This window comes from Hylobates moloch, unplaced genomic scaffold (assembly GCF_009828535.3).
Source record: "Hylobates moloch isolate HMO894 unplaced genomic scaffold, HMol_V3 SCAFFOLD_9, whole genome shotgun sequence".
NCBI classification, from domain to species: domain Eukaryota; kingdom Metazoa; phylum Chordata; class Mammalia; order Primates; family Hylobatidae; genus Hylobates; species Hylobates moloch.
Window position 1 is genome coordinate 1597684 of NW_026652284.1, and position 14788 is coordinate 1612471.

A 14788-nucleotide genomic window follows, 5' to 3' on the forward strand; every position below is an offset into this window, starting at 1 on the left:
GTGTGACGGCGGCTGCGGAGGGCTGGGGGCCGGGGGGCTCGGGGAAATCATCTTGGGCTCATCTGCCCACCTGGTCCCAGGGAGTCGCTGGCTGTTGGGAGTTTCACTGTGGCCGATGCTTTTTGGTTGTGGGTCTGTGAGTCTGTCGGGGCCAGGACGGATGGCCGCTTCCTCTCCATTCTGCATTGCTGCAGGTGGGCAGATTGATGAGACCACAGGGGTGAAGTCTGGAGACCCCAGGTGCCAGGGCTGGTGGCAGTAACAGCCGGCACCTGTTTTACGCCTGCGGTCTTTCCATCTCGAGCCTGCCCTCCCGCCTGAGCCCCCGTTTTGCGTTGACAGTGTTGGGTTGGAGTCTGGGTGGCACGGCCAGGGTTAATGTGCACAGCTCACTCCATCGGGGTCCTCGGATGGTGGCGAGGAGCGGGGCTGCGGCGTCCTGTTTTCTATTCTGAAATGGTTGGAGGTAGACTCGGAGGGGTCTGGGGGCTGCATGCTGTTTGGTAGGGATGTGGGAATGTGGGTGCTTTTCTGACGACCATTTTGCAAGGTATTTAAAAGAAAAAAAAAAAAAAAAACAACAACCAGCCTCCCCAGTCAGGCTTGTGGGGAGCCGTGGGCCTGGGGAGACTGGGCTGCTGAAGAGGGGGACTGGGCTGCTGGGGGAGGCGGCTTTCCCCCTCGGGGGGTGCTGGCTGCTGGGGAGGCTGGCAGCGTTCCCCTCCCCCAGGCACGAAGGGACCTCAGCGGACGCGGGGCCGCTCCGCACAGCCAGCTTGGGCCGCAGGGGTCCTTGAGTGATGAAGATTCTGTGTTGATGGGGTGAGTGGGAGAGAGACGGAGCTGGGGTGGTTTTCACACGTGCGCCTGTCTGTGAGGAGAAACGTGCTGTGTCATAGTTTCCTCGGTGCCTGGGACGGCTTGGCCTCTGCTTTCGTGTGAGCCCACGCTGGCCGTGCACAGCTGGCACGATCCCTCACGGTGTGAATACACTGCTGGGGTGGGAGCGCCGTGGCCAGGGTCAGGATTCGAGCGGTTACTGGCTTTTGGTCTGATGGCCCTCGGTGGGTGAGTCAGAGCTGGGATGGGGACAGATTGGAGGGGCCACGGGCTGCCCCCCGTAAGCTGTTTCGTGTTGATGCTGCCGGGGCTGGCTGTGGTACCTGTGTCTGTGTCTCGGCCAGATCGGCACACATCTTCCACGTTCCTGTCCCAGCTGCATCAGCCATCAGTGGGGGCCCTTCTCCGACCGTCTTCCTAGACTTCAGAGCCACTGGTGGTTATGTAAGGAGTTGTGTGTTCCTCTGCCCAACTCCGAGCTTGGTCCCACCTACCAGACTCACCTCTGGTCTCCGGGCTCTGCTGCGATGTTTCCGAGGCTCCCAGTTAATCAGATCCGTCAGCTCAGAGTGTCCACAGGGTGCCTGAGAGCCCGGCCCATCTACACTGGGTGCCCCAGACCTTCCGCGGGGTCTGATGGGGGCCTGCCAGGGCTGTCAATGGCCCCAGTGGAGAGGCCCACTGAGCATCCTCAGAAGTTCCCGTGCTTGTGACCTGCTCTTGTGTGTGTAGCATCGGGGGCTGCGTCTCATCAGCCAGACGTTTCTGATCACCGAGGACTCAGCCGGGCACGTGGAGGTTGAACCGTTGGGGGGCGGGGGGACCATCCATGGGGTCAGGCACCAACCTCTGCTGAGGATCCCAAAATGTGGGGTAGCCATCCTTTCCTGTGCTGGCGTGGAGCTTTTCCCAGGAGCCGGGCAGGGAGCTGTCGCAGGGCCAGGCCCCTGAATGGGCTGTTTGGGGCCGGGGCTGAGGGGGTGCCCAGTGCCATCGAGGGGAAGCCTGTGGGAAAGCGTGATGACATCTGAAAAACCTGCTGTGCTGGTCGTGGTGCTCGAGTGTGGGCTTGGCAGGTCTGGTCTCCTGGCGCCCACTCACTCCCTGGCCATCTCCCCGCCTCCCTCACATGGCAGGGGGAGTGGAACATGCGGCCACCGCTCCCACCAACCTTCACAACACAGGCTGGACAGGCACCCTGAGGCGTCCCCATCTCCCAGCCCCTGGGGTTGGCACGATGCTGGGCCTTCAGAAATGTTTGTCATTTTATGCAAAGGGCAGAAAAAGCTTTGTTCAGGCCAGGCGCAGTGGCTCACGCCTGTAATCCGAGCACTTTGGGAAGCCGAGGTGGGGGATCACCTGAGGTCAGGAGTTCAAGACCAGCCTGGCCAACGTGGAGAAACCCCGTCTCTACTAAAAATACAAAACTTAGCTGGGTGTGGTGGCACGCGCCTGTAATCCCAGCCATTCAGGAGGCTGAGGCAGGAGAATCGCTTGAATCCGGGAGGCAGAGATCGCAGTGAGTCGAGATTGTGCCACTGTACTCCAGCCTGGGCAACAGAGCGAGACTCCATCTCAAAAAAAAAAAAGGAAAAGCTTTATTCAAAAGAAGCCACCTGAACCAGTCAGTCGTCCAGTGTTCAGCTTGTTTTTGGTCATAAAGTGATGGCAGTTGTCACTCATACAGGAGACGCTGTGGCAGAGTGCCCTCTACGCATCGGGGCCTGGTGGCTCATTTCTAGGATTCTCCTGAACACGTGAAGGAGGGCACTCACCACACTCGGGACTGGCTGCTTCTCTGTGAAGCCTCCAGGCAGAACCAGCGATTCCGCCGTTGCGGGGCAGCCTTGGTGGGCCTGCAGGCCTGTTGTTCCCCCTGAGAGAGGATCAGAGTCAGGAGAGGCGAGACACCAAGTTGACACGAACAGATCCCTGCTGCCGCTTGTTCCGGCGGTGCCGTGAGCACGTCTGATGGGTGCGAGGGCCTGGGGGCTTCGTTTCGTCCACGCCCACGTATGGGGCGCACTGGAGAGTTTACACGCGCTCTGGTGGGTGGAAGGGGCCCTGACTTGATGTTGTCTTTAAATGGGGGGTTTGAGTGTGTCTGGTCTTTCTGAAGTTTTCTTTTTTAATGTCTCTTCTGTGGGAAGTTTGAAAAGATTCGACTGACCGCAAGACGGAGCCGCCCTGCATCTGGAGGGGCCGTGGGGACTGAGGGTGCACTGGTGGCTCAGCCCCATCGTGGGCCCAGATGTGAAACCTATTTTTGAAAAACTCCTGAGGCTGTATCAGGTGTAGACAGGCCAGGCCTGGTGTCTTGTCCTGGTCCGAAATTGTTGTTGCCCCTCAGCCTCCCAAGTAGCTGGAACTACAGGCACCCGCCACCACGCCTGGCTAATTTTTTGTATTTTTAGTAGAGACGGGGTTTCACCGTGTTAGCCAGGATGGTCTTGATCGCCTGACCTCGTGATCCTCCCGCCTCGGCCTCCCAAAGTGCTGGGATTACAAGCGTGAGCCACCGCGCCCAGCCAAGTTTTCCATGTTTTCTATTGTAAGGTGTTGATAGTTCTGTGGGACTCACAGAGAGAGAACAGGTGTCCCTGGTCCTCCCTGCTGCCCCAGCTCCACTCCCTGGAGGGGATCACAGCAGTTTCTTCTTGACATCTATTTCCAGATTTCTAAATGACACATTTCTGCTGCTATTTCTAGATTTTTCCATTTAGGATGTTACTTCCCTACTTTCTCTGGTACACATCAGCTCATCTCTTCCTTCCTTGTTCCATCCTCCTGATGGAGTTGTGTCACTGTTTATTGTTTTTAATCATTGAGTGTTTACCTAATTGCGGGTGACGTGAATATACCTGAGCTACCATGATTGCATTCCCTTGTTGGCACAACTTTTGGGTTTCCTTGGAGTTAATACATCATGATTGTTTAAATCAGTTTCCTAGATGTCTTGTCTCAAATTTACTCTAGTTTCTTCTTCCCCAGAGGAGGGGCAGCTCCCACCAATGCCTGCGTCACCTCCCTCCTGGTGCACCCGCCCCCCACACAACATGCTGTGGGGGGCTTCCCTGTGCCCCGAGCTGGGAACAGCCCCCTCCTCTCTCCTCTGCCCACAGTCTTGATCTCTGGCGCCCTGTCTTCCTCTTTCTTGGCTTAATGTCCGGTTAAGACCCCTCCAGCGGCTGTCTGAGAAAGACGGCATGGCAGGCCAGTTTGGGGGATCTAGTTGGAAAATGCTTTTCCTCCAGCCACACACTTAAGGATAGTTTAGCTGGGTATGAAATTCTGTATTGGAAAGAATTTTCCCTTTGCATTTCTAAGGGATTGCTCTGCTGTCTTCTGGCTTCTTGTGTGACCAAGAAGTCAGGTGCCATTTTGATTTTGTGTGTTTTTCTCCTGAAAGTCTTGTAGAATCTTTTGTCTTCAGGGTTCTCAGGTTTCATGATAATGTTCCTTGTTGTGGGAACTTGTCTCTTGTGCTGGGAACGCGTGCTGTAGAACCTTGTGACATTTGGATGTGAGGAGCTTTACACCCAGTTATTTATCACATGGCCGCCTCCCCGTCTCTGACTATTTTTTAGAGTTAACACTGATTATTTGTTGGCCCTCCCAGGCTGGTCCTTTAATTTTCTTCTCTATTTTCCATTTCCTTGTTTATTTTATATGCTAGGAGACATCTTCAGGTTTTTCTGTCCAAACCATCTGTTAAGTTTGTTGCCTTGTTCCCATTCTTGTCTTTCATTCTTTTTTCTCTGAAGGTGCCTTTTTTTTTTTTTTTTTTTTTGAGACAGAGTCTTGCTCTGTCGCCCAGGCTGAAGTGCAGTGGTGCGATCTCTGCTCACTGCAAGCTCCGCCTCCCGGGTTCAGGCCATTCTCCTGCCTCAGCCTCCTGAGTAGCTGGGACTACAGGCACCCGCCACCACGCCCGGCTAATTTTTTGTAGTTTTAGTAGAGAGGGGGTTTCACCGTGTTAGCCAGGATGGTCTCAATCTCCTGACCTTGTGATCCGCCTGCCTCGGGCTCCCAAAGTGCTGGGATTACAGGTGTGAGCCACTGCTCCTGGTGTGAAGGTGCCTTTTTAAGGCAGAGTGCCCTGCCCTTGTGTCAAAGACATATCGTACTCTTTCTCTGGGGTTATTCGTCCCGGCTGAGAGGCACCGCGATATCATATGGTGTTTGAGCAGCATCCAGCACATTCGTGGCTGCAAGGCTTCCCGTGTGTGAACTCATTTAATCTTCTCAGTTCCCTGTGGGCACCATTGTTTTCTTTGTTCTGGGGAAAGAACAGCACTGAGGCACAGACAGGTCAAGAAATTTCCCGAAATCACACAGTTTGAGCTGGGACTCAAACCCCAAGGGCAGGGCTTAAGCCCATGCTATTTGCCGTGTGCCCCGGGGCCTGAAGCTGTGTGATCAGGCCCCAGTTCTGCTACCCACCAGCCACATGACCTTGGCCACAAGACTGTCCACCGTGGCCCAGACCCTCGTAAGTGGGCATGATGGTAAAAGGCTTGGCTCCCAAGGCTGTCATGGGATTAGTCAGTAACTAAGCCACAACTCTGGCCCCACGGCTGCTGCTGATGGCGGCACACAGTGGGAGGATGTGTGCTGGCAGTGGCTGGTGATAACGTCTCCTTTCGGTGTTTTCTTTGGCCTCATACTCAGCTGTTTTCACCGAGCGTCCCTTTTTGTGTTTGTCCTGGGCTGCTGGTGACCCTCATTTGTCTGCCCACGTTGACTCATGGGGCACCACAGAGCCAGTGGTGGCGGAAGTCCCTGGGGAGTGTCCTGCCTGGGAGGGCCAGCAGTCTCACCCCTAGTAAGGAGTCTGCTGCCCCCGCAAGGCCTCTCATTCTCTGGCTGCCTTTGGTGAGGAAGGAAGGGGGTCTGGGGGTCAACTCCTCAGTCACTGGGACCCTTCACCGTGGGTGCCCCACTTTCCTGCTACCTGGAGCCTCTGACTCGGGGCCCTTCTTTGGGGTTCGGCCCAGTGCAGTCTCCTGGTGGCCACGGGGCCCTCTGCCTTCCAGGTCCCAGGGCATCACTACCCGGCCCGTCCTTCTCTTTGCTGTTACGGGTTTGTTGGAGTTTTTCTTCCTTTGGTCTTGAGAGGGAGGGTCAGTCAGTGATGGGTTCGCGCTGCTGTGTCCACCTGGAAACCATCGCAATGATGCTTTCTGAAGGCTAAAGTATGCAGGAAAACCAGAGTTGGAGAAGGTCTTTAGGTAGGGGCAGTGCGTGTGGATGTGGCTGTGCACGTGGACGTAGCAGGTGTGGACCAGCATGTCCCACCGCTCTGCATCCTGAGGGGCCGGAGGGTGCGGTGCAGGGTTTTAAGGAGGGCAAAGGCCCTTCTGTTTGTTTTTCCTTGATGCTGCCCCCCGTGCGACCTGGGGGCAATTTTCAAATGCTTGACCCAGGTAGTTTGGTTCTGTCACCCCCTCATTCAGTGGGGTGGTGGGAAGACCCGTTTTTGGAACAGTTTTGGATTTATAGAAAAATCAGGACAGGAGTAGAGCACAGGCATTCCCTGCTCCCTCCTGGTCAGCGTGATGCATGAGTTATACTTCACCAGCCAGTCTCGGCACCTTTCCAGCTAAGGCTTCATTCCGCTTGCCTCAGTTGCCCCTCCTGCCCCCTTTCGGTCCCGGGATCCCGTCCAGGGCCCCACGTGGCACTTGGCCGTCACGTCTCCTTAGGTCCCTCTCACTATGGTGGGTCTCTCAGACTTGCCTTGTTTTCAACGACCTTGGTAGTTTTAAGGAGGTGTTTTGTGGGACAGCCCTGGGTCTGGGTCTGCACCCTCCACGCAGCCTGTCCGTGTTGGCCTCACGTGTCACCTGGCCGCGGTGTGTTTGTCGGCTCACGCCTGCCCGTGCCTCTTCCGCCGTGCCGTCCTGTCTCTGCGGAGTAAGGCATACGTGCCCCCCGCCAAGAGGTGAGGAGCTACATACATGATGTCAAGTTTTGCACAGGACTTGTACGTCTGTTCTCCCATTGGTTATTTAATTATTCCTTTCTGTCCATGTGGACTGGCAGGGGTCAATTTCATACTTGGGTTAGAATTGGATACCGTGTTGCTTATTTTATTGCTCAGATTGTTCCAACTTTGGGCACTGGGGCCCCTGCAGGCTGGCTGTTGGGGCAGCGATGAGGCCAGACTCTGGGCGGGTGGGGGGTGGGTGCTGACGTGTCTCTGACAGGAGGGGGCAGGCTGCAGGGAGCAGGGGGAAGCAGGTCCCAGGTCCTGAGGTGGGTCTCGGGTGAGTCTGGGCTGTGGGTGTGGATCCTCAGGAGAGGCCGGAAGGAGCAGGTCCCAGGCCCAGAGGTGGGTCTCGGGTGAGTCTAGGCTGTGGGCATGGACCCCCAGAAGGGGCCTGTGTGGCCAGGACGTCCCGCGGCTGCAGACCCCGGTGTGGAGTGTGGGCCCTGGGAGATGATTGGTGCTGCAGTCAGATCTCCAGGGTCGTGCCAAGGTGGTGCTGGGTCAAGGCAGGGAGGGGAGAAGGCACCACACTGTGCCCGGACTTGGTGGCGTGGTGATGTCGGGGCTGTGGGGGGGCTGCCCCCCCATACTCTTCTCCCAGCTGAGTCGGCAGTGCTGCGGAGTCGGCAGCCCAGGCTCTGCATGGGGCTCGTGTGGGACTCGGCAGGTCCCTGCATCGCCTGGCACCAAGCACAGGTACGCCCCTCACACCCCACCACTGCCGCCCCGCCCCCCAACATCCCCTCCCCGCTGCCCTCCGTGCTGTACTCACTTCTTCACTTGGTTTGATGAGAGGTGACAAAGGCAGAAATGGGCAGAGAGCGGCACCATCGCTGGCCCCTCTTGCCCATTTGTCCCCTGCTGGGTGGGCCGTCCTCTTTTTTTGGAAATGTGTTCAGTTCTCTTGCATTGCATAATTTGTTCATATTAAAGCAGGCTTGATCCGGGCTGCCGTGGTTCCGATCGACTCCAAACAGGACACCACATAGTCGTGCCAAGAAGGTGCATAAGTGTCTTTCCACATGACCATCCGAGGGCGGACGTGGTCGGGGTGCTGGACGCGTCAGACGGGTTCTTTGCAGCCCTTGGCAGCGTCGCCCGCTTTGTCCCGCCTGTTGTGTGCGCCTTTTCCATGCTCCAGGGCTGTGTATTTGGCAAGAGGGAGGCTCCGTGGCACGATCACATGTGCAGGAGCTGGAGGCTGCTGGAGCGGCTGTTCAAGATGGACTTGGTAAATCACCTCTTTCAAGTTGCCGGCTGCCCGGCTGCCGTAGATGGAGTGAAGTCTGGTAGTTTTTATTTATTTATTTATCTTGGCCAGCAGAGAGAATTGAGTTTGCATGGAGACTGTAATTTCATTCTGTGAGTGTAAGATCACGTCTGCATTCCTAGCGACGGGTTTTGTGACGTGGGCAGTGCTGTGCTGGTAAATGCTCTGTGAGGAAGAAACGACGGTGGGATTTGTCACTCAGTCAATTTCCCTGGTGTAAATGCTCCCACCATGGCTGATTTCAGGCTGCCAAACTGGGGGAGTTCACTGAAGGTGGAGTTGGGCAAGGGCGTACACGGTCGGCTTCCGAGAGTTGGTCCCCCCGCCCAACTCTACCCTGGAGATGGGATGTCAGGGAGACCTGGTTCCATTTGTTTTTTTGCCTGAGCGTCCGGGGGTGGCTTTGAGGACACCTGTCCTCCTTCACAGGGGCACTCAGGATGCGGTAGCAGGGAGAGGGTGGAGGGGTGGCCAAGGGCATGAGGGAGAGGGTGGAGGGGTGGTGTGAGGGTGCAAGGGAGAGAGTGGAGGGGCAGTGTGAGGGTGTGAGGGAGAGGGTGGAGAGAGTGGCAGTGAGGGTGCAAGAGGGTGGAGGGGGTGGAGAGGGTGGCAGTGAGGGTGCGAGGGAGAGGGTGGAGGGGCGGCCTGAGGGAGCAAGCCACCTCGGGCAGCAGGTGAAGGACAGGTGTCCACACCTCGGGTGCCCCTGTCCTCCCTCTCCTCATGTCCTAATAGGTCTGAACAGGAAGTTACATTTAGGGTGGCTGTACAGTGAGTTTTAAATACCTTGGTCCAAATTTTCAAACACGTATCTTTAGCGTTTCCCCTGTTGCTGGCCCCAGAGTGTTTGGTTCACTGGGTGGAGCATGCTCTGAGCCCCTGAAGGTACAGGGATTTTATGGGAGGAGGGGTTGGTTCGAGGGGAGGTGGCTGCGTCTGTGTCCGGACGGAATTACTCACTGCCTGTCCCTCCCTGCAGCCTCTGTTCCCTCCTCGCCAGTCTCTGATTCCAGCTCCGGGCTCAGCCAGTGGTCTCAGGACCCCCCCAGTTTCATGAAAATTATTGTGGTCCTCAAAGAGCTTTTGGGTACGTGGGCTGTAGCTGCCAGTGTGAACTGTACTGAAAATTTAGAACGAGGAATATTTACTCCTCATTAACTCTAATTAATGTATGATTAATTAGATTAATTCTAAAGTAACTCATTGGCTGTTAACATAAATCATGGCATTTTAATGAAAAGTAACTATTTTCCCAAACAAAATATTCAGCAAGAGAGTGGCAACATTTTTGCATCTGGTTGAGCAGAAGACAGTTGAGCCATCACACCTGCCTCTGCGTTCAGGCTGCTGTGGTGTTGGGTTAAGAATGCGAAGAAATCCAGTGTGTGAGGAGGCTTGGGGTGAATTCCAGTGTGTGAGGAGGCTTGGGGTGAATTCCAGTGTGTCAGGAGGCTTGGGGTGAATTCCAGTGTGTCAGGAGGCTTGGGATGAATTCCAGAGGCTTGGGGTGAATTCCAGTGTGTGAGGAGGCTTGGGGTGAATTCCAGTGTGTCAGGAGGCTTGGGATGAATTCCAGTGTGTGAGGTGGCTTGGGGCGTTTTAAAAGCTTTTCCTCTGGTAAACATGGGTATTCTTCTTTGATATTTCTCTAAAACTCGGCACGTGGTCATTTCTTACATGTCAGTTGAAACGTGGAATCTGAAACTGTATTGGTGTCACTCTCCCGCAGTTCCATTAAAAATCCACTGGTCTCTTTTGCACTCAAATAGGTTTGTTACGCATGCGTGTGTTTTAAAAATCGTATGTTGGCCGGGCGCGGTGGCTCACGCCTGTAATCCCAGCACTTTGGGAGACCGAGGCGGGCAGATCACTTGAGGTCAGGAGTTTGAGACTAGCCTGGCCAACATGATGAAACCCTGTCTCTACTAAAAATACAAAAATTAGCTGGGCATGGTGGCGGGTGCCTGTAATCCCAGCTACTCGGGAGGCTGAGGCAGGAGAATCACTTGGACCTGGGAGGCGGAAGTTGCGGTGAGCCAAGATTGCACCACTGCACTCCAGCCTGGGCAAGAGAGTGAAACTCGGTCTCAAACAACAACAACAAAAAAAATCGCATATTGGCTGTTAGGAAATGTCGCTTCACTCGGTTCTACAGGTCCTCTAAAGTGCAGTGGAAAACTCCCCCCACGCTCATGAGGGCGACTGTGAAGAAGGCAGGTGCCGTCCCCTTCAGATTACGGGCATAGCTTGCACTCGCGGCTCCTCTGCCTGGTCTCTGGGACCCCCAGGCATCCCCAGACCTCCCTGGCCTCAGCCAGTTCCCGCCGCTTCACCATATGGCAGAACACATGCGCGGCCGGCCGGCTCACAGATGGGCGTCCCTGCGTCCGGCCCACCCGCCTGCGGTCCTGTGCGCTCACCCTGCCCTAGTCTCCACCTGGACTGTGGATGGGGGTGAGCAGGGCGTTCCACGCCCACCAGCTCTCATCGCCAGCCACCCAGCCTGCCCAGCATCGGGTCTGTGTGGCAGCACCTTGTCAGCAAGTGGAGGTCAGATGTGGGGTCAGCCGGGTGCAGTGGCTCACGCCTGTCATCCCAGCACTTTGGGAGGCTTAGCCGGGTGGATCACCTGAGCTCAGGAGTTTTCGAGACCAGCCTGGGCAACATGGCAAAACCCCATCTCTACAAAAAAAATGTAAAAATTAGCCTGGTGTGGTGGTGCACACCTGTCGTTCCAGCTCCTTGGGGAGGCTGAGATGGGAGGATCGCCTGAGCCTAGGAGTTCGAGGCTGCAGTGAGCTGAGATTGTGCCACTTCACTCCAGCCTGGGTGACAGAGTGAGACCCTCTTAAAAAAAAAAATAGACGCAGATCAGGCACAGAAGCCAGGCAGGCTGCTTGCACCCCAACATGACCGACAGGGTGCCGTGTCCCTGCCCTCCCTATGGCTCTGCAGGTAGGGGGCGATTCCTCTGTCAGCTGGGTGAGGAGTAGAGACGCAGCTGAGTGGGTATTTATTTAAAGGGAAGACAAGGACGTAGACTGTACGGCTCTCTGAAACTTCAGCAACTTTTCCGAGACACGTTGTACCATCCGCCCTACCTGGCGTGGGCGTGAAGCTGGTAGCACACAGAAGGTCCCAGAGCAGGAGCTGGCCCCGAGCCAGCAGCTTTGTGCCCCGTGTTATCGGATCTTCAGAATGCGCCTCCGGCCTGTTGACCGTGTTACTCCTCACCTGGGTCCACGGCCCGCCAGATACTGGGCTTGACTTTAGTCCCGGCGGGGCTGGGGCCAGAACCCAGACTGGTTGCTGCGCACGGTGCCTTTTGCCAAACCTCACATTTGTTGGTTGTGTTTTTCACAACTCTCGTCCTCTGAAGATGCCTGCTCAGAGCCTGTGCGGCTCCACGCTGGGGGGACTGAGGATGTGGGGGGCCCTGTTCTCAGAGCCCGTGCGGTGCCATGTTGGGGGGACTGAGGACATGGGGGGCCCTGTTCTCAGAGCCCGTGCGGCGCCCGTGCTGGAGGGGCTGAGGACATGGGGGGCCCTGGCCCAGCTCCCCTCTCACAGGCAGGTCTGCACTCATGGGTGGGTTTGGGAGGCCCCAGTCTTACTGTGTTGGTGCAAAGAGGCACTTCTCTCTTTCTCTCGTTCCCTTCTCCTGTCTGGGTTGGTATCATCCCAGTAGTGAGAGCTGTGTCTTCTCCCCTACCTGTTGAAAGGAATCTTGATCCTAATGTGAACTCAAGAATTTTCTAAAAACTGGGTTTATTATCATCCTTTCTTTTTTTTTCAAATTGAGACGGAGTCTTGCTCTGTCACCCAGGCTGGAGTGCAGTGGCGCAATCTTGGCCCACTGCAACCTCCGCCTCCCAGGTTTAAGTGATTCTCCCACCTCAGCTTCCCAAGCAGCTGGGACTACAGGCTCCCGCCACCACGCCTGGCTAACTTTTGTATTTTGATAAAGACAGGGTTTCTCCATTTTGCTCAGGCTGATCTTGAACTCCTAGCCTCAAGTGATCCTCCTGCCTCAGCCTCCCTGAGTGCTGGGATTACAGGTGTGAGCCTCCGCACCTGGCCTGGAATCATCCATTTCTGTCATTACTCATCTTGAGGCTCTGGTCCTCCCACGTTTGGCTGGCGGAGGCCTTGGTGAGCGGCTCCCCCCATGCTACCTGCTTTTCCATCAGGTTTTGTGTGTTGCTCGCATCCGGGCAGCAGGCTCTGGCATCCCCTCGGCCCTTTCTGCTCCAGCCTAGACCTGGCCGTTTCTCCACGGAACTCGGCTTCCTTCAGAGGAGGGTGGACTTCAGAAACTAACCTGCCTGCTGCTCCTGGGGGCCGTGAGGCTGTGCCCGGTGGGCAGCGGGCCAGGGGCTGCATGGGGATTCGATGTGCAGTTCCTGCGGCAGCTCCCAGTGCTGCAGGCTCCTTCTCTCCTCCACTTCTGAGTGGGGTCTCCATCTGCACAGCGTGGGCCTGTTCACTCGTGTGCTCTGCCTTCGAATGCGGATGACACAGCTTCAGAGCCGCAGCATCGTCACCAGGGCAGCAGACCCAGCCGGGCCAGGGCTTCTCAGCGCTCTTTTGTCCTCAGAATGCCTCCCGCCATGCCCATGCCCTTGGAGAGCAGTTTCCAGAAGTTAACTTGGATTCATTTATTCATTTCTTGTCTTTCGTGGGGTTATGCTGTCAGTATGATGGTCAGTTGGGTTTGTTTCTGTTTGCATTTGATTTTAGTGTATTTCCCCATTCTTTTATTTTTATTTCTTTTTTTGAGACAGAATCTTGCTCTGTCACCCAGGCTGGAGTGCAGTGGCATGATCTCAGCTCACTGTAACCACTGCCTCCCAGGTTCAATTGATTCTCCCACCTCAGCCTCCTGAGTAGTTGGGATTACAGGCACCCACCACCACACCCGGCTAATGTTTGTGTTTTTAGTAGAGACGGGGTGTCACCATGTTGGCCAGGCTGGTCTCGAACTCCTGACCTCGAGGGATCCACCCACCTTGGCCTCCGAAAGTGCTGGGATTACAGGTGTGAGCCGTTGCGCCCGTTCCCCATTCTTGTTTATTTTACTTACCTTTGGGTTGTGAGGCGCCACAGCTCACTGTGGCAACAGCTGGGAGTGCAGCCCCACAACGCAGAAAGCTGTACCAGCACCTGTGGATGGCGTCCTGAGGTGCCAGGCGAACCCTGGGGCTTGTGTGCCTCTCCTAAAACCTTCGCTCCCAAGGGTTTTTAATGATGCCCTTATTTTTGCATTAATTGGGTCGTATCCCATCACTTGGATGTGATTACCGAGCGGAGTATAGCAGGATACCCGAGTAATATGTGTGCGATGCCAGCAGAAAGATGTGAAGAGAGTAAATGAATAACAGGTGGTTTTGCTCTGAAATGGCCTTTTGGTGTGGGAGATTTAAAACCTTCCTGCTCCCCTAACCAGGTACCCACCAACAGAAAATGCCCGACTCTGGAAAGGAGTCCCCGGAGGCCCCTGAGGAGGACCAGCATCTGGCCTGTCCGGGCACCGGGGCAGCATCCAGGCCCTCGGGAACCAGGCGGGTCACTGCCTGCACCCAGGGAGGCCTGGCTTCGAGGCTGGGAATGCTGGGACGGGCGTGAGGGACAGGCTGCTGGTGCCTGGCACGTGCTGGCCGCCTGGACACTCAGTGAAGGCGGCCTTTGTTTTGGTGGCGGCAGAGCCCATCTTGAATAGCAGCTTTCTCTGCTGTGTGGGGTGGGGGCCTCGGGCTCGGACGCTGTCCGAGTTGGGGTTTTGGTTTTACAGTTTCCCACTCGTGTAACTTTAGGGAGGCCAGTCAGCTGTGTCCTCACCTACCTGGCCCAGACTCCGCCTCCCTCATCTGGATAACACCCAGCACACCTGAGAAGAGGCACAGCTCTACCCGTCTGGCCCTTGTCTTCCTCACCCCTCCCTCCCCCCTGCCGGGACAGCACGCCCCGTGGGGTCTGCACGCCCCTCCCTCCGCCTCCCTGTTCCTCCCCTGCAGTCTCAGCTCGCAGGCGGCCCCGTTCTATCGTGGGCTTCCTGGGAACCAGATCCCTCAGCTTTGGCCCTGGTTGCATGCTTAGGGCTGAAAATGGTGCCTGGGACCCAGCAGGGCTCCCTGGACATTTGCTGAACGTCCTCAAGTCCTTGAGTGAAGACGGCCGTGGCAAGTGATTGCCACGTGACTCAGCCTCTCCATCCCATGCCCAGAGTGGCTTCCGGAGGTCCCAGAGCCTGGGCTCCAGGATGAGCCCAGCAGAGTCTTCCCGTAGACACCGTTGCCCTGTGTGTAATGTCACCTCTCCTTTCTAGGTCAGGCTGTGGGAGCCTCGGAGCCCGACCAAGCCCAGGTCACGTGTGCACAGCTCAGCTGCCTGGAGGCCCCTCCCAGGCGGCGGTGTCTCTTCACTCACTCCAGCTGGGGCTCAACGCAACATAGCAAGACTCCATCTCAAAAACACACAAATCAGTGTTTCTGGTTGTAAAAGCAACACATGTTGACTACAGAAAATTTGACCCATAGGGCAGAATGTCAGAAAAGCTAAATTGCTCTCGCTTGTACTCCCTGGAGAGCCTGTCACTTTTGTTTTGTTTTGTTTTCCGAGAGCATATCGTTTTTAATTTCATTCTGGTCTTCTATACTATTAGTTTTTTTAGAAAATACTAGCGACAC

The 14788-nt window shown here is 56.0% G+C and overlaps 1 protein-coding gene across 9 annotated transcripts in view; it reads left to right on the forward strand.

Annotated features, from left to right (window-relative positions):
- Window positions 1-14788, forward strand: part of PRKCZ (protein kinase C zeta) — a 135261-nt gene that overhangs the window by 24420 nt on the left and 96053 nt on the right. The window contains exon 1 of one of the 9 annotated variants that reach the window (XM_032758657.2): window positions 450-466. The exons of 6 other annotated variants lie outside the window; for them this stretch is intronic. In XM_032758657.2, the coding sequence (XP_032614548.1) occupies window positions 457-466 (10 nt within the window). In that variant the 5' untranslated portion in view covers window positions 450-456. Of the gene's footprint in view, window positions 1-449; window positions 467-806; window positions 823-7818; window positions 7835-14788 lie in introns of those variants that run through there. 2 more of the 9 variants (XM_032758660.2, XM_058443623.1) reach the window with 2 other exon arrangements.